Source organism: Nicotiana tabacum, chromosome 22 (genome assembly GCF_000715075.1).
Source record: "Nicotiana tabacum cultivar K326 chromosome 22, ASM71507v2, whole genome shotgun sequence".
Lineage (NCBI taxonomy): Eukaryota > Viridiplantae > Streptophyta > Magnoliopsida > Solanales > Solanaceae > Nicotiana > Nicotiana tabacum.
The window spans coordinates 94,439,816-94,458,891 of NC_134101.1; the positions used below are offsets into that span (position 1 = coordinate 94,439,816).

Sequence of the window (19,076 nt, forward strand, 5' to 3'; positions counted from 1 at the left end):
GAGAGAGGGACCACTACTAGTTCATCAATTATGGGTCCATTATTGGTTCATCAACCATGTCCTCTACAAATACATCCAACATGTCTCCATGTTTTAACACATGATAACTGCCCATAATATCCATGTCCACTTTAATTTCTACTAAACCAAGACAGTTAGGTGGTCTTACAAATACGAGCAGAAGAATGATTGTAGCCATACTCTTTAACATAACCTAAAAACTCCAAGTACGAGAACCTATCTACATCAACATCAAGTGCAGAGATACTAATTTTACCTATATAATCATCCTCCGTAAATGAGTTTAGCTTATCCATGGAGATTTTTCTCCATGGAAGAATCTTACTGTAACGAGTTCAAATGACATTTCAAAACCTATGCAAAGCAGATAACAAACAATATAAGACTAGGGCCTAGCAAATTAAAGCACATGCAACAAAAACTTCTGTATTTTTACAGTAGCAGCAACAAAAAATCCTAGAAATCGAAACCACATAAAGAAGAAAAACAAAAAGTCTAACCTTTACGAGGTACTTTTTCTGTCCAAATAGAAAAAAAATATCGTGGAATCGACGACTGCTAACAGCGACTGAACTCAGTTCCTTGCAACTCGAAGAACTCTAACAACTGGTCAAAACGTAAATTCAATGAAGAAATGCGCTTCAAACTAGGTTTTAATCGAAGGAACATTCATCTTGACCCTTCGATTTTAGATAGGATGGATTTGGATTAAGGTTTTTTCCATCTGAAATTGGAATTTTTTTACGGAGGGGGTGAAATGAAATGAAATGAAAGGAAAAGGGAAAAGGGTTTTGGTAAATATTTAATTGTGTATAATTAGGTAAAATATGATTAAGTTAATTAATTAAATTAACAGACTAATAATCGTTTAATACTTCATTTAACTACGTGGCATCATACGAGGGCGCGTGTTTGCAACACAGTATATAATTCTTGGGAGAGGGCTTAAAAGGGCGTAGAAAAATTTAGTCTGAACAAGTATAGAGTGGTATTGGAACACCTATAATATAAAGGTTAAGATGGAAACTCATTTATCGGGACCGGTATAGAGTGGTATTCAAACCTTTGAGCAACCATTAGCAGCAGTAAATAGTTTTACCTTTTCGGTAGTTGGTAGTGAATTGAATTAGTATATTTTTCTCCAACTGCATTTATGGCTTAGACCAGTGTCGGCACCTAATAAACTGACTCTCATTTCCAAACAAACAATGTGGTTGCAATGGCGGTGTTTGCACTCACTCCCATCACATTCACTCACTGCAGGGGCCAAATTTCCCATTTCGAAACTCAAAAGTATCTGTTTAATGGGCCTCGCTTTCAGAGTTCAGCAAGGAGGAAATTGAATTCTCTAGCTACTGATTTGCCTCCTCCTCCGCTGCAGCTTCCCATTTCATCATCTAAGGAGGTTAGCAAAACACCATTACTGTAATACTTAATTTTATCCACTGTAACAGTAAAGTTACAGACATTAAGATAACAAAATTTTACAGTTGTTTGATTTTCCATCAGTACTAATTTTTAATGCTTCATAGGAGTTGGTGAATGCTCAATTAAATTGTTCATTTCTACGTTTTTTGGTTTTACTTTTGCAGTTGATTGAGTGCTTGTTGAATCGAAAGGACTTGAATGAAGCAGAAGCTGAGGCGTCGCTTGATTTCTTTCTAAAAGATGGCAGTGAAGCTCTTATTAGCGCATTCCTTGTTCTCTTAAGAGCCAAAGGCGAAACCTTTCAAGAAGTATGGCTTTTCAACGTTATGAGTATATTTTCTTTTCAACTTTTGGATGCGTAAATTTGCACAAATGTAGGTTGTAGGACTGGCAAGATCGATGAACATGTTGTAGAAAGGTTGAAGGATTAAATGATGCGGTTGACATAGTTGGAACCGGAGGAGATGGCGCCAACACGGTGAATATCTCAACTGGAGCAGCTATCCTTGCTGCAGCTTGTGGTGCTAAAGTTGCTAAGGTTGGACTAACCTTACTTGGGAGTTAAAGTTATATCTTGGATTTTACTTGTAATGAGCCCTTAAGGCTGTTCTATATTATGCAGCAAGGAAATAGGTCAAGTTCTTCTGCTTGTGGAAGTGCTGATGTTTTGGAAGCCCTTGGAGTGACCATTGAGTTGAAGCCTGACGTGAGTGCATGAAAATACTTTTTCACGCCTACTCTTTACACCAACCAAACAATTTAAACTTACAAGTTACAAATTAAAGTGAGAATACACAATACTTAACCGTTAAAAGTTTATATACACGACTTACGTCATGTATTAATTGGTTTGATGTGAACACAATTTATTCCTACGAGTGCAAGGTGATTCACTTTATTGAATACGTAGTACACGTTAAATGTGGGTATTCATTACCACTATGCTTTCAGACTATGTATGTGTTGCCTGGTTTATGTGACACTTTTGAGTTTTAAGGATATTTGAGGACTTCAAGCTGAGCAGCTTTATGATAGTTTCATGTGCTATCCTAATTAGAAAGAAAAGTTTGACTTGGTTTTGTCAAGGGCTTAATAGTTATATCTGGTTATGGAAATAGGGGGTCAAGAAATGCGTGGAAGAAGTTGGGATAGGTTTCATGATGTCCCCATACTACCATCCAGCAATGAAGATTGTCACACCTGTGAGGAGGAAGCTTCGAGTGAAGACGATATTTAATATCCTAGGTCCTCTTCTGAACCCTGCTTGGGTACCTTTTGCTGTTGTTGGAGTTTACAAAGAAGATATTGTAAGCTTTCGTCCTTGAACTAAAGAAAAAACTGACTGACTGTGTTTATGCTTTCTGTGGTATGATTTTATACGGTAATAATATATATGTGAGAAGTCACTGAAATTTCAACAAATATTATATGCTGGAGCCTATGGTGTCAAAAGTGTGATGGTTCCGGTAGCAAAAACCTTAAAGGTTGAACCTTTCAAGTTTAAGTAAATTGTCTGTTTTCTGTAGGTCAGCAAAATGGCCAAAGCACTACAAAGTTATGGCATGAAGAGAGCGTTAGTTGTCCATTCTGAAGGTTTAGATGAAATGAGTCCTCTTGGTAAGATTTTCTCTGTTGTATTATATATATAAGTTTTCAGTTGGATTTATCAATCACGCAATGGGAATGGACAGGACCTGGAGTAGTCCTTGATGTTACACCTGAAAAGATAGAGAAATTCTCTTTTGACCCACGTAAGAGTCTTTCTTCTCGGCTTCTAGTGTAATTATTCGTGCAGTTCTTATTCAAAGTAATGTTTGCTAGAGATCTGGTTGCAAATTCTCAAATTCTTCGTACTAATTTGTTTTGTTTGTTCGGAGACTGTATACTGTGTGCACACCTGCTAATTCAAGTTTCAGAACGAACATAATTTGCAGAATCATTGTTTAACAAGATGGTAATTCATTACCACAAGTTATGCAAGATAATATAGAGCTAAGTTGTTCCCACACAACAGTTTAGGTGCCGCACCCGTGTCGACACGACACTAGTATGGGTGTGGGTATGGGATCCTTACCGGATTTGGTCAAAAAATTTGGGTATTTTGACCAAGATGGACGAAAAAATTCGGGACGAGATACAATTTGATTCCGAAATCAGAACCAAAACTAGGATAAATTTGAAGAAAATAGCATACCTTATCTAGGAAATCAATCCTTTACTTATCTACAACTTGAGAATGAAAAAGAAATCCACACGTTACAAGCTATACGTAAGTATTCCACAAAATTTCTCATAATTTATTTTTATATTTTTATTTTCTTGAATTATTTTTTGCGGATCCCCGCAACTGTATCTGTACTAGGATCTGTATCCCCAAATCTTAGAATTTACATCTCGAAGAATCCGGCTTGTAGATCCGCACCCGTGTTGGACACCCGCACCCGTGTCCGAGCAACTTAGATATAGTGCATTTCTTTATTACACCATCCAGACTTCAATCCACACCAAAATTAGTCGGAGTAGACTTGATTAATGCAAAGATATGATCCATTGAAGTAGCACTCTCTGTGGCTTTTGCACACATGGCCGTTTGATTGCTTGTGCTGTTAGTACTGATTGCAGTGCAAAAGAAAATGAGGGTTCACAGGTACACGAGCAATCTGCATCAGTTGTGGCATGTTGACTCTAGATTACTCAGTGTCAAATTCAATAGCTAAACATTCACGTATGTTAATGCAGTCGATTTTGGTATACCTCGCTGCACATTAGGGGACCTCCGTGGAGGAGGGCCACGGCATAATGCTGAGGTACTAAGGCGCGTGCTTTCAGGTGAAACGGGGCCAATGGCAGATGCATTGGTAAGTCATTGTTCTCGGATCGATTCATGCTCTAAGTCTGTTTTCCTTGGTCGTCATTTGTGTCACTATGAATTATATCTCTTATTGTCATATGCTATATCTGGTGCGCAGTCTTAGGACGTAGCAACATTAGTCAAGACTTATGATATATGTCATCACTCATCATCGGCTGGTAGATGGCACAAGAATATACTTCTTGGATTATGATGAAGTTACTGAAAAAAAATTCTGTTGATGTACTGTACTCTAGATGATATTCATTGATTGTTTAATTGTTAAGCAGCCTCCTGCATAGTTTTGGCTGTATCCTAGCCAACAAAGATTTAGTGCAGAATATCCTTTACAGTCGTAGCGATGGTTAGTGCCTTGAATTTAGGACGTCAAAGTTAATGGACAGACTCTTATGTTTGTTTACTCTGAATTACGACATATCCTTTCGAGATGCTCTCCATTACTACAAGCATATGCCTCTAATGGTACAGGTGCTTCTTGTTTGAAATTACCATGATTAGCTGTTATCTCTTTTTGGTATGGATTTAAGTTACGTAAATTGACGCCGTGAAGAATTTTTATGGTATCATTGCAATTCAACTGGATATAGCAGTTATTCATTTTCCAGGTTATCGTATCAGACGGGTCAACTTAACCTTATTTTTCCTTCCCATTGATTCCCCAGACAATCAAGTTGTACTTCCTTTTAACAAGTGGCTGAGTGTTGAAGCAACCTTGGCCTCTTGGCAGGAGGTTATTCTATTCCGCCTCTTAGAAAGAAAAGAACTTAAATAAAAATACTTAATAGCATGACGATACATTTATACAAAACTTCTACCCCGAGCACACACAATGGAACCATAGAGAGTCAAGTGAAATCCAATCCATGAACTAACTTGTTCTATGGACAGCATCATTGTGATAAAGGTCGTAACGCTAGATGTAGAAACTCGAAACAATGCCAGTATACAAAATTAAAACTCTTTTGGTATTGTGCACCGACCACATCAAGCCTCAAAAGTCCAAGTTCTGCTTTGACCATTCTTACTTCCATATTTCTTATGTCCTATATCCAAGGATAAATATGAGAAAAATGTTTTATTCTCCATTCTTGAATCATGTTTAGAGATCATTATTTACACTATGCCAACCTCTGTGTGTAAATGTATATGCAGATACTCAATGCCGCAGCAGCATTATTGGTCAGTCGACGAGTTGGTAACTTAGCTGAAGGAGTAGCAGTGGCCCGTATCGCACATCAATCAGGAAAGGCTCTCGATACTCTTAATCATTGGATTGATGTTTCAAGTGTAAGTTAAAAATCACTTCTCTTTCCAAGTTCAAACCAGAATATGTTTCACAACTTAAATCCTAATGGTTATTCAACTCATCATTCTTTACCCATCTGATGCTATTGGAATACAGAGGGTAAAAGAATCTCAGCTAGAGTTTGTAAGGATCAGCATTCAGATAACAAAGAGATGATGTCTTCCTGAAAATTTGAAAATTTCAGTATTTAAGATTCTTGTTCAGCATGGTCAACTCAATTTGATTCATTTCACCACAGTGGAGTTGCATGTATTGCCATTTGCTGAATCCTATATCCTTATGCATCCACTTAGTTTTTTTTATATTGCAAATAAAAAATACTACAATTCTCCCTAAATGATGAATACTAGATTGGAGTTTTACAAGCCCCTTATCAAACTTGAACCGATGACTTATGCCTTACCATGGCATTACTCTACCACTAGTTAAAAGGGCCTTTTCACCATACAGAAACAAGATTCATAAGTTTAGGGACTTGAGAATTGAACAAAAATAGGGAGCCTCAACCACCTCCCAAAAAGAAATGTAGCTATGTTAAAAAGACAAGTATCTCCCTTGCAAACATATCTAGCTGGGTCCCGCTATTCGGAGGTTCGGATCCTTACGTCCCAAAACATGTATATATTCTATGAGAATATAGATTGATTTCTTAACAATGTTATGTTTGAAATCGAAATATTAGCTAGGATTGTTTTTGAAATCCTTTCTGGCATCATCCCATTCCGAGGACTCATAAAAATACCCACGCCAGGGACACAATCCGTTCGGCGTTAGGGCTGCTTATCGGGCGGATTGACGGTTATTTATTCTTAACGGTTATCGGCTTTTAAATGTATTAATCCGTTAGCCACCCGATAAGATATCGGGCGGATTGGTATCGATTTAGCTCTTATCGGGCGGTTTATCGGCCTAACATATTCACTAAATTGTGTTTTCCCTGTTGGACATGAAATAACTGAACTGATTATAGAGCATGAATCGGAAGCAATGCAGAGGTAAGTTTAACACCATAAAAGCAATTGAGAACACTGTTTCTTATTCTCCTTTAACATTTGTTAATGTCGATGAAACACCTTCAAAAGCGGAACAAGACAAAAGAAAGCTAAGTAGCAGTTGGCCTTTCATTACAAAAGCAAAACCAACTAGAACTAGGTACTGCCGTACTGATTACTAAAGTCATTCAAATCTCAAATTCAAATGTTTATCCAGCATAAAAGGTTCATTACCACTAGAAGAGAAAAAGGGAAACAAATCCAGCATAGTAAATTAGTAAGTATAGCTTCATCTCATATCATAGCAGCCCTTAGAACCCCTGATCAATCAAAACACTAACTATTTGCAAAGATAGCACTGAGAGAGACGAGTTTGTTTTTGTTATTCAAGTTCAAGGGTTTTAGTTTTTTTATATTTAATATATATAAATAAAAATAAATTATATATATATATATATATTCTTAACGGGTTTATATTCTTAACGGGCTAACGGATTATCCGTTAAGAAAATTGAATAATCCGCTCCCAAACCGATAAGCCATTAATAAAAAAAATTCAATCTGTTCCCCATCCGTTAAGCCGTTACCAGTAAGCCATTAAGCTTTGGTTCGGTTCGGTTTTCGGTTTCGGATCGGTTTTGAACACCCCTATTCGACGTACAACAATGTGTTAAACTATTTCAACACATATATTAGATTTTCTCTTTAGGCATTATCCTTTTTATAATATTGGTCTAAGATGTGCTTTAGATTTTTTGTTTTGGGATTATATTTTATTCATTTTTATTTATTTCGTGTATCATCGGCTTGAGATGAGCTTAAATGCACTACATGCATAGCCCATAGGTAAGCATAGGGAGGATTCATATAGAATTATGAACGGTCTGAACTTGTTCAGGATTAAGGCATAATTGTCCTTTTTATATATTTTATAATTATGCTAATGGTGATCTCCTTCACCTTCTATTTTGTGGATTCCAAAACCAAAGAAAAACGAAAAAGGTTACAACTTAGACAATTGTCCATCGCCTCCATGCATGACGTCATCTGTCAAATATCTTTTGAAATATTGCCAACAGAAAGTGTAGATGGACCTATTTTAACTAATACGAAAAGTTGAAAGAAATTTTAGAATTTACAACGATAATTACTAACTTGATAAGGATACTATTCACGCACGCTTTTATATGACCAAATGGTGAATACGCCTTTATCACACACAAGGAGGAACATTATCACCACAGTAGGTGAAGTATAACAAGAATAAATGTAATGACCCCGCCGGTCGTTTCATGAGTTATCGCTGCGTTTCACCCATTTCTGCTTCTTATTGTCTTGTTCATTTGTATTATGTGATATCGGGCTGGTTGGTTCGGATTCAGAGAGGTTTTGGAAAGGAACGAGACACTTAGTCTCTTTTGAGTAAGCTTAGGTTGGAAAAGTCAACGGGATGTTGAATTATGTGAAAAGGGATCGGATGTGAATTCCAATGCTTTGGATAGCTTCGGGAGGTGATTTGGGACTTAGGAGCGTGATTGGAATGTGTTTTGGAGGTCCGGAGTAGATTTAGGCTTGAATTGGCGAAATTGGAATTTTGGCGTTTTCCGGTTGATAGGGGAGATTTTGATATAGGGGTCAGAATGGAATTCCGGAAGTTGGAGTAGGTTCATTGTGTCATTTGTGACGTGTGTGCAAAATTTCAGGTCATTCGGACGAGGTTTGATAGACTTTTTGATCGAAAGCGGAATTTGAAAGGTTTTGGAATTCTTAAGCTTGAATCTGATGATGATTTCGTGTTTTGATATTGTTTTGGGTGGTCCGAAGGTTGGAACAAGTTTGAATGATGTTATGGGATATGTTGGCATGTTTGGTTGAGGTCCCGAGGGCCTCGGGTGAGTTTCAGGTGGTTGAACGGATCAAATCTTGTTGCGGGAAGTTGCAGAAAATCTGTTGTTGGTGTTGCAGACATTTGGCCTTCGCGTTCACGAAGGGATGTGGTGTGAGGTAGGAAGTTTAGCCTTCGCATTCGCGATGTGGGTCCCGCGTTTGTGAAGGGTTAGGTTCAGTGTTCATCGCGAACGCGATGAGTTTCCCGCGTTCGCGTAGAGTAAATGGGAGTAGCTGGGGTCCAGGTTCATTTGTGCTTCGCGTTCGTGAGCTAGGGGTCGCGTTCGCGATGGGTTGAGGAGCTGAAGCTTCGCGTTCAAGATGTCGCTTTGCGATGAAAGATTAAGTGGTCAACGGATTTTGTGCTTCGCGAACGCGAGACGTTGACCGCGTTCGCGAAGAAGGAAAGGGTCACGTGGGTAGAATGTTTAAATAGCCAATGTCCACGATTTTGGGTCTAACTTTCACCATTTTTGAGCGATTTTGGAGCTTTTTGGAGGTTTTTGAGAAGGATTGAAGAGGGAATCAAAGGAAAACACTTGGATGTAAGATTTATGGACTTAATACTCGATCCTATTGTGATTTCTACATAATTAAACATGAAATTTGTGGAATTTAAAGTCTAAAATTGGAGAGTTAGTGCTTGGAATTTGAGACTTTGATTTGAGGATTTGAGGGGTCGTTTGTGGTCGGATTTTGATGTATTTGATATGTATAAACTCGTGGGAGTGTAAGGATTTTAGTTTTGTGATTTTTATTGGAATTCAAGTCGTGGGCCCAGGGGTCGGGTTTGGCCAATTTCAGGATTTTTGATGTAAATTGATTATTTTCGAGTGGGCTTTGTTCCCTTAGCATATTTTGATGGTATAAATCTGTTTTTTGTTAGATTTGGAGCATCCGGAGGCCGAGTCAAGAGGCAAAGGCATCACGGGCTAGAGTTTGGACCGGATAGAGGTAAGTAATGACTGTAAATGCTGTTTTGAGAGTATGAAACCCCAGATTTCACATCATTGTGCTATTTTGAGGTGACGCACACGTTAGATGACGAGCGTGGGTTCGTGCATCGTTGGGGATTGTGACTTAGTCCGTCTCGTATGACTGTTAAATCGCGTATTTGATTGAAAACTGTTTGATATCATCGTGTTTTGGAAAGTATTATCCTGTTTTGGACTGAATGCCATATTTGGGCCTCGTGCCAACTGTTTTGGACCCTTAGAGGGAATTTTACTACTATTCCTCACTGTTTTGACTTCATATTTGTACTCAGTCATGCTATATTTTATGGTTTTCATAACTCAGCCATATTTACTCCGTTTTGATATTTTAAATGATATTTTGGGCTGGGCATCATGTTTTAATGTTGCCCGAGTGGCTTGAGAGATTTCTGACTGAGTAAGGCCGATGACCTGTGTTGTGAGGATATTATGGGATCGGGCTACGCGCCACATCAATGTTGTACTGAGTCATGATTATGAGGCCGAGGGCCTGATTTGTTACGCCATGAGGTGGCTTGTTATAGCGCTTGGGTGGTAGGAGCCCCTCCGGAGTCTACACATCCCCAGTGAGCGCGGGCACCCAGTTTGAGATGTGATATTGCCCGAGGGGCTATTGTTATTTCATGTTATTGCCCGAGGGGCTATTGTTATTTCATGTTATTGCCCGAGGGGCTGATACAAGTGATTGTGAGGTAGCCCGAGGGGCTGGTTCTGTTGATATTTTGCCCGAGGGGCTGTTATGGTACTTGTTTTTGTCCAAGGGGTTGATTTATGTTACTATCCTTTTCTCACTGTTTTTATCACTCGTTTGAACTACTGAAAGATGTTTTAAAAAGGCTTTTTACTAAACTGAGACGTTTTTACGAGTTTTACTGCTTTACTGCATTGTTCTGGATTTATACTGTTTTGTTGTTGCATTATGCTGTGGTTTACGTGTTTTCTTACTGCTCAGCTGCCTTTACTTTTATTACTTACTGAGTTGGCGTACTCACATTACTCCCTGCACCCTGTGTGCAGATCCAGGAGCCTCGGGTCACGCTAGCGAGTGCTGATTGTCTTCCAACAGGCTTTTTCGGAGTTGACTAGGCAGCTGCTTGGTGTTCGCAGCCCAGTGATTCTCCTTCCTATATTTATTTCGCTTTGTACTAGCTTTGTATCAGACTATGTTGTCTTTTGATATTCCTAGACGAGTTGTAGATGCTCATGACTGGTGACACTCCGATGTCGGGCTGTGTTTTGGTTTCCGCACTTTTTTATCCTACTTTATTCTATGAGATTTTAGCTTATTAATGTTTTTAAATGACTTATTATACTTGCTTGGTTGGTATTGGGGGTTTGTGTCGGCTGACCTAGTTTCACGATAGGTGCCATCACAAACTGGTCCGTTTATGATCGTGACAAGTTGGTATCAGAGCCTAGGTAACATAGGTCTCACAAGTTATGAGCATGTTTAGTAGAGTCTCGCGGATCGGTACAGAGACGTCTGTATTTATCCTCGGGAGGCTGTAGAACCTTTAGGAAAACTTCATATTCTTGAATTCTTGTCGTGCGAATCTGTTGATCCGAGTACTAAACTCCTGTTATTCTATTCTCTCACAGATGGTGAGGACACATGCTACCGGTCAGGATGGACGACCACTAGTACCACCAGCTGGGGCCACTAGAGGCCGAGGACGCGGAGGCCATGGTAGGGGGCAGGGGTGTAGCCTGCAAAACAACTAGGGCAGCACCTGCAGATCCACCAGCCACCCCAATTCATGATCAGGTCCCAGTTGTGGACGCTCCAGCAGGACCAGTTCAGGCACCAGCTGTGCCTATTGTGATTCCAAGCCTTTAGGAGGCTCTGGCCCAAATTCTACCAGTATGCACTGGCCTAGCTCAGGTGGTCTTAGTTACTACAACCGCAACTACTTCTCAGGCTGGGGAGGCACTCAGACTCCCGCCGCTCGCACACCTGAACAGGTCATGCAGGGACTTCAAACACCGGGGGCACCTCTAGCCCAGCCGGTTGTAGCTGCTCAGGACTATGTAGCTCTTGTTATGCCAGAGGACGAGCACAACAGATTGGAGAGGTTTGGTAGACTTCAGCCTCCGACTTTCAGTGGTATAGAGGGCGAGGATGCCCAGGGTTTTTTGGACAAGTGTTAGAGGATTCTTCGTACATTGGGTATTCGGGAGACCAGCGGGGTAGCATTTACTACTTTTCAGTTTTCTGGAGCTACCTTCACTTGGTGGGGGCTTATGAGAGGCGTAGGCCTGTTGGTGCAGCGCCCCTTACCTGGCAGCAGTTCTCCGTTCTCTTTTTGGAGAAGTATGTGCCACAGTCTCGCAGAGAGGAGCTGCGCAGGCAGTTCGTGCAGTTGCATCAGGGAGATATGACTGTGACGCAATATGAGATGAGGTTCTCAAAGTTAGCTCGTCATGCTGTTTGGTTGGTTCCTACGGATAGAGAGAGCATTATGAGGTTCGTTGATGGCCTCACGTGTTCAGATTCTCATGACCAAGGAGAGGGTGTCTGGTGCTACTTTTGAGGAGGTTATTGACATTGCTCGCGAGATTGAGTCAGTTCGTCGCTAGGAGCGAGATGGGAGGGAGGCCAAAAGGCCTCGGGGATCTGGTAGTTTTGGTGGTGCTCCTTCGAGGGGTCAGTTTCAGTACGACAAAGGCCATCCATTCAGGCATGCTCAGTCAGCTCGCCCAGGTTATCGGGGGGCATCATTGGGTCATGGTTCTCATAGTTCTCATCAGGGCCATTCAGCACTCAGTGCCCTTCCAACCTAGAGTTCGTCCCGTGCTCCATCAGTTCAGAGCTCCTCTATGCCAGGTGCATCTGCTAGTCATTTCGGTGCTAGGGGTTCCCTTTAGTCCCCGTCTCTAACACCAGGGAGTTGTTATGAGTGTGGAGAGTTGGGTCACATATGGAGGTGGTGTCCTCGTCATCTTGGGGGTTCGTCTCAGCAGAGGAGTCAGCCATCGGCTTCAGCGCCAATTACTTCACCACCACCCACCTAGCCAGCTAGGGGTGGAGGTCAGTCAGCTAGGGGTCACCCCAGAGGGGGAGGTCGATCAGGTGGTGGTCAAGCCCGTTTCTATGCACTCCCAGCTAAACCCGATGCTATTGCTTCAGATGCTGTGATTACAGGTATTGTCTTAGTCTGCCACAGAGATGCCTCTGTGTTATTTGATCCCGGTTCCACTTTTTCATATGTGCCATCATATTTTGCTCGTTATTTAGATACACCTCGTGGGTCTCTTGTTTCATATGTTCGTGTATCTACTCCGGTGGGCGATACTATTGTTGTGGACCGTGTGTACCGGTCGTGTGTGGTGACTATTGGGGGTATGAAGACCCGAGTGGACCTGTTATTGCTTTGTATGGTGGACTTTAATGTGATATTGGGCATGGATTGGCTATCTCCGTGTTGTGCTATTTTGGACTGTCATGCTAAGACAGTGACGTTGGCTATGCCGGGTGTGCCACGGATTGAGTGGCAAGGTTCGACTGATTTTGTCCCCAGTAGGGTGATTTCATTCTTGAAGGCCCAGCGGATGGTTGGGAAGGGTTGTCTTTCATACTTAGCCTTATTGAGGGATGTCGGTGTAGAGACTCCTAGTATTGATTCTGTTCTTGTTGTGAGGGATTTTTCCGATGTGTTTCCTGCAGACTTGCCGGGCATGCCACCGGACAGGGATATTAATTTTGGTATTGATCTGGTGCTGGGCACTCAGCCCATTTCTATTCCACCGTATTGTATGGCACCAGCGGAGTTGAAGGAGCAGCTTCAGGAACTCCTTGATAAGGGGTTTATTTGCCTAGTGTGTCGCCTTGAGGTGCGCCTGTTCTATTTGTGAAGAATAAGGATGGCACGATGAGGATGTGCATTGATTACAGATAGTTGAACAAAGTAACAATCAAGAACAAGTATCATTTGCCTCGTATCGATGATTTGTTTGACCAGCTTCAGGGAGCGAGAGTGTTCTCCAAGATTGATCTTCGTTCAGGGTATCACCAGCTAAAGATCAAGGACTCAGATATTCTTAAGACAACTTTCAAGACCCAATATATGGTCATTATGAGTTCCTGGTGATGTCTTTTGGGCTGACCAATGCCCCAGCAACATTCATGCATTTGATGAACAGCGTGTTTCGTCCTTATCTCGACTCGTTTGTCATAGTTTTCATTGATGATATTCTGGTGTACTCGCATAGTTAGGAGGAGCACGCGAAACATTTGAGAGTTGTGTTGCAGAGATTGAGGGAGAAGAAGCTTTATGCAAAGTTCTCCACGTGTGAGTTTTGGCTCAGTTCAGTGGCATTCTTGGTGCACGTGGTGTCCAGTGAGGGTATTCAGGTTGATCCGAAGAAGATAGAGGCGGTTCAAAGTTGGCCCAGATCGTCCTCAGCCACGGAGATTTGCAGCTTTCTTGGTTTGGTGGGTTTTTACCGTAGGTTTGTGCATGGATTTTATCTATAGCATCACCCTTGACCAAGTTGACTCAAAAAGGTGCTCCATTCAGATGGTCGGAAGAGTGTGAGGAGAGCTTTCAGAAGCTCAAGACTGCCTTGACCACATCTAGTGTTAGTTTTGCCATCAGCTTCAAGTTCATATACCGTGTATTGTGATGCTTCGAGAGTTGGTATTGGGTGTGTGTTGATGTAGGAGGGTAGAGTTATTGCTTATGCTTCTCGTCAGTTGAAGCCCCATGAGAAGAACTACCATGTTCATGATTTGGAGTTGGCTGTCATTGTCCACGCGTTGGAGATCTGGAGACATTATTTGTATGGTGTGTCTTGTGAGGTGTTTACTAATCATCGTAGCCTCTAGCACTTGTTCAAGTAGAAGGACCTCAATTTGTGGTAGCGGAGATGGTTGGAGCTGCTAAAGGACTATGATATCACTATTTTGTACCATCCGGGGAAGGCCAATGTGGTGGCCAATGCCTTCAGTAGGAAGGCGGTGAGTATGGGCAATTCGGCGTATATTCCTGTTGGGGAGAGACCTCTTGCAGTTGATGTCCAGGCCTTGGCCAATCGGTTCGTGAGGTTAGATATTTCGGAGCCCAGTCAGGTATTAGCTTGTGTGATTTCTCGGTCTTCCTTATTTGATCGCATCAGAGCGCCAGTATGATGATCCTTATTTGCTTGTCCTTAAGGATAGAGTTCAGCACGACGATGCCAGAGATGTGACTATTGGTAATGATGGGGTATTGATGATCCAGGGCCGGATATGCGTGCCCAATGTAGATGGGCTTCGGGAGTTGATTCTAGAGGAGGCTCATAGCTCACGATATTCTATTCATCCGGGTGCCGCAGAGATGTATCAGGATCTGAGACAGCATTATTGGTGGAGGAGAATGAAGAATGACATTGTAGGATTTGTAGCTCGGTGTCTCAATTATCAGCAGGTGAAATATGAGCATCAAAGATCGGGTGACTTGCTTCAGCAGATGGATATTCCAGAGTGGAAGTGGGAGCGGATCACCATGGACTTTGTAGTTGGGCTCCCACGGACTTTGGAGAAGTTCGATGCTATTTGGGTGATTGTGGATCGGCTGACCAAGTTCGAGCACTTCATTCTTGTGTGTACTACCTACTCTTCAGAGCGGTTGGTAGAGATATATATATCCGGGAGATTGTTCGTTTGCATGGTGTCCTAGTTTCCATCATTTCAGATCGGGGTACTCAGTTTACTTCACAGTTTTGGAGGTCTGTACAGCGAGAGTTGGGTACTCAGGTTGAGTTGATCACATCTTTTCACCCTTAGACAGACGGGCAGTCCGAGCACACTATTCAGATATTGGAGGACATGTTGCGCGCTTGTGCCATTGATTTTGGAGGGTCATGGGATCAGTTTCTACCGCTCGCAGAGTTTGCTTATAACAACAATTATCAGTCGAGTATTCAGATGACTCCAATATTTAATGTTTCTATGCTCCGGAAGTATATTGGCAATCCGTCTCATGTTTTGGATTTTAGCACAATTTAGTTAGATGATGATTTGACTTATGATGTGGAGCCAGTAGCTATTTTGGAGCGTCAGGTTCGAAAGTTGAGGTCAAAGGATATAGCTTCAGTGAAAGTGCAGCGGAGAGGTCGGCCCGTGGAGGAGGCTACCTAGGAGACTGAGCGGGAGATGCGAAGCAGATGTCCTCACCTATTTGAGACTTCAGGTATGTTTTTTGACCCGTTTGAGGACGAACGTTTGTTTAAGAGGGGGAGGATGTAACGACCTGATCAGTCGTTTCATGAGTTACCGCTCTATTTTTCCCATTTCTGCTTCTTATTGTCTTGTTTAGCTGTATTATGTGATATCGGGTTGGTTGGTTCGGATTCAGAGAGGTTTTGGAAAGGAATGACACTTAGTCTCTTCTGAGTAAGCTTAGGTTGAAAAAGTCAATCGGATGTTGACTTATGTGAAAAAGAGCTCGGATGTGAATTCCGATGGTTCAGATAGCTCCGGGAGGTGATTTGGGATTTAGGAGCATAATCGGAATGTGTTTTGGAGGTCCGGAGTAGATTTAGGCTCGAATTGGCAAAATTGAAATTTTGGCATTTTCCGGTTGATAGGGGAGATTTTGATATAGGGGTCGGAATGGAATTTCAGAAATTGGAGTAGGTCCGTTGTATCATTTGTGACGTGTGCAAAATTTCAGGTCATTCGGACGAGGTTTGATAGACTTTTTGATCGAAAGCAGAATTTGGAAGTTTTTGAAATTCTTAGGCTTGAATCCGATGATGATTTGGTGTTTTGATGTTGTTTTGAGTGGTCCGAAGGTTGGAACAAGTTTGAATGATGTTATGGGATATGTTGACAAGTTTGGTTGAGGTCCCGAGGGTCTCGGGTGAGTTTCGGGTGGTTGAACGGATCAAATCTTGTTGTGGGAAGTTGCAGAAAATCTGCTATTGGTGTTGCACACATTTGGCCTTCGCGTTCGTGAGTGGGCTCTTGCGTTCGCGAAGGGATGTGGTGTGAGGCAGGAAGTTTGGCCTTCGCGTTCGCGATGTGGGTCCTGTGTTTGCGAAGGGTTAGGTTCAGTGTTCATCGCATTCGCGATGAGTTTCCCGCGTTCGCGTAGAGTAAATAGGAGCAGCTGGACAGCAAGGGACTTACAAGAGGATGAGCATAGTTTTCTACTGGCCTAACATGAAGGATGCTTATAAATGGGTTTCAGAATGTGATATTTGTCAAAGGGTGAAGACTTAGAATATACATACACCTGGCTTACTACAGCCTCTACCTATTCCTGAGTTACCATGGCAAGATATAGCTATGGATTTTGTGGAAGGGTTGCCATCTTCAGGCCATAGAAATGCCATACTAGTAGTGGTTGACAGGCTGACCAAGTATGACCATTTCTTAGCTCTCAAACACCCCTTCACAGCACAAGATGTGGCTGATTTGTTCTTGACAGAAATCTACTGACGGCATGGGTTACCTAACACTATTGTTTCTGACAGAGATAGTGTATTTACTAGCCAATTTTGGCAAAGGCTTTTCAAATCTATGGGGGTCAAGTTACATATGTCCACCTCTTACCACCCCCAAACAGATGGCCAGACAGAAAGATTAAACAGATGCTTGGAGTCATATCTAAGAGCTATGGTGTTTTCCAAACCTAAACAATGGGTTCAATGGTTACCCTTGGTTGAGTGGTGGTACAACACTAACCACCACAGTTCATTAAAAACCACCCGTTTCCAAGCCTTGTATGGGTTTGCACCACCACAGATCCCTTTGGGATCCCTTCCCCAACCAGCACAGTCCCAAGTGGGTGCATGCATAGCCTAGAGGCAACAAATGTTACAACATTTAAATGATAACCTCACACAAGCACAAGCAAGAATGAAGTTTTATGCGGACAGAAACAGATCTGATAGAGTTCTAAGTGTAGGGGACTGGGTTTATCTGAAGCTTCAACCATATCGGCAAGCTTCAGTTGTTGTTCGAAAGAATCTTAAACTAAGTGCTAGATTCTATGGCCCCTATAAAGTTCTACAAAGAATAGGTTCAGTGGCTTAGCGGCTGGAGCTTCCTCCAGGTTCTCAGATCCATCCGGTGTTTCACATTTCCCAGCTGAAGAAGAGAGTAGGTCCAAACATCAATCCATATCAGCAAACACCGATTTGTGATGCAGATGGTGGTGTCTTGGTCCAACCAGTGGCCATTTTGCGAAGGAAAATGGTAAAAGTAAACAATGGGGTGGGAGTCAAGGTGCTAGTTCAATGGGCTAACTTGAGTGAAGAGGAGGCAACTTGGGAAGATTGGGGCTACATCAGAAGTAGATTTCCAGATTTTGTGGCCAACCTCTGACTTTGAGGACAAGGTCATTTTTTCATCGGAGGGTTATTGTAATATGTCGCATAAGAAGAAGAATGAATTAGGAAAGTAAAATGGAAGAATAGGGTTTAGTAATAAAGCACGTGAGCTGCACATGTTGATCGGATGGCTGGAATAAAAGATTAAATGAAGGGTGGAGATTCAATATCAACCCAAGGTCGGTTTGGGCCAGTATGAGCTTATAACTAACTTGGGCCTAACAATCTAAGGCAGTTATGACCGGTAATCTGATACTCCCCCTCAATTCTTTCCTTCCTTCTACCTTCTTCCTCTTCAACTTCATCTCTAACCAATTCTCTCATTCTCAGGTTTAATGGCGGATTATCATGGAGCTTAGGAACCATTTGGTTTACTGTTAATCATTCTGTTACGAGATTGCTTGTAATTTGGTTAGAATTAATAAAAATCCTCATTTCTGCCTTAATTTCCCTTTTTAGTTTACAAGTTTATTACATAGTATAGGACCCACGACGAATTCTATTAAAATCGAAGTGAATCGCTTATTCCGTATTCACTTCCAATTTTTTTTTTTTTTAATCCAAATAAATCATCGACTTTATCGCAGACCAATTTCTATTGCTTCCTTTCTCGCATATATTGTAGACAAACATATCCAGACCCAAATAAAAAGGCAACGACTTCAACGCAGCAAAACATCAAAACAAACTGTAGAAAATACAAGTATTAAAGAGAAAACCATGCAAAGAGAAGAAAAAAAAAGGATTCAGAAAGAAACATACCTCCGGTGAATCGGTGACGGACAAAAACCAGCGAGAATTGAGCAGACGGAATTGGAAGAGGTATCAAAACTGGGTAGTATTCTCCTTTCTAGAAGCTACTGTTAGGGGAAAGATTTCGTGCGACGTGTCACACACTATTTAATCTGGTCCGCATGAGAGTTAAAGAATCACTTGAGAGATTAGCATATCGCAATTGCTCGTATTTACTAGTGAGTTGCACTTCGGAATTTTCTGGTAGTGCTGATGTATCTTGCCACCCCGAAATGAACGGGTTTTATGACACGTCAGCATGGATTTGTTTTTTCTTTCTTTCCTTTTTAGACCGGACGTTTTGTTTTTGAGCGAATTAGGAGGACTAGGGTCTAGGGGTGAGAAATATCGCTTCAAAATGACTTAAGAAATTAATATGTATCTTCTTTGAATAAGAAAAATCAAATTTAATCGATGTACAGAATAATTTATTTTCATCGAAAATTGTTATAATTTTTTTTTCTTAA

The 19,076-nt window shown here is 41.5% G+C and overlaps 1 protein-coding gene and 2 long non-coding RNA genes across 3 annotated transcripts; 2 read left to right on the forward strand and 1 right to left on the reverse strand.

Moving 5' to 3' along the window:
- The first annotated feature begins 1,179 nt into the window (after positions 1–1,179).
- Positions 1,180–5,964, forward strand: LOC107769932 (anthranilate phosphoribosyltransferase, chloroplastic). Its single transcript, XM_016589189.2, is given in 11 exon segments — positions 1,180–1,426; positions 1,614–1,757; positions 1,828–1,850; positions 1,852–1,987; positions 2,072–2,155; positions 2,568–2,756; positions 2,976–3,066; positions 3,141–3,200; positions 4,189–4,307; positions 5,474–5,608; positions 5,724–5,964. Coding segments are annotated over 11 exon segments (1,227 nt in total). The 5' UTR covers positions 1,180–1,240; the 3' UTR covers positions 5,784–5,964.
- Positions 3,625–18,752, reverse strand: LOC142176360 (uncharacterized). Its single transcript, XR_012704874.1, has 2 exons — positions 18,580–18,752; positions 3,625–4,109 (listed from the first exon to the last, which is right to left on the reverse strand). It is a non-coding gene; the product is annotated as an uncharacterized LOC142176360 (long non-coding RNA).
- On the forward strand, positions 15,363–18,263 carry LOC142176361 (uncharacterized). The gene is made up of 2 exons (XR_012704875.1): positions 15,363–18,061; positions 18,148–18,263. It is a non-coding gene; the product is annotated as an uncharacterized LOC142176361 (long non-coding RNA).
- Positions 18,753–19,076: the final 324 nt, after the last annotated feature.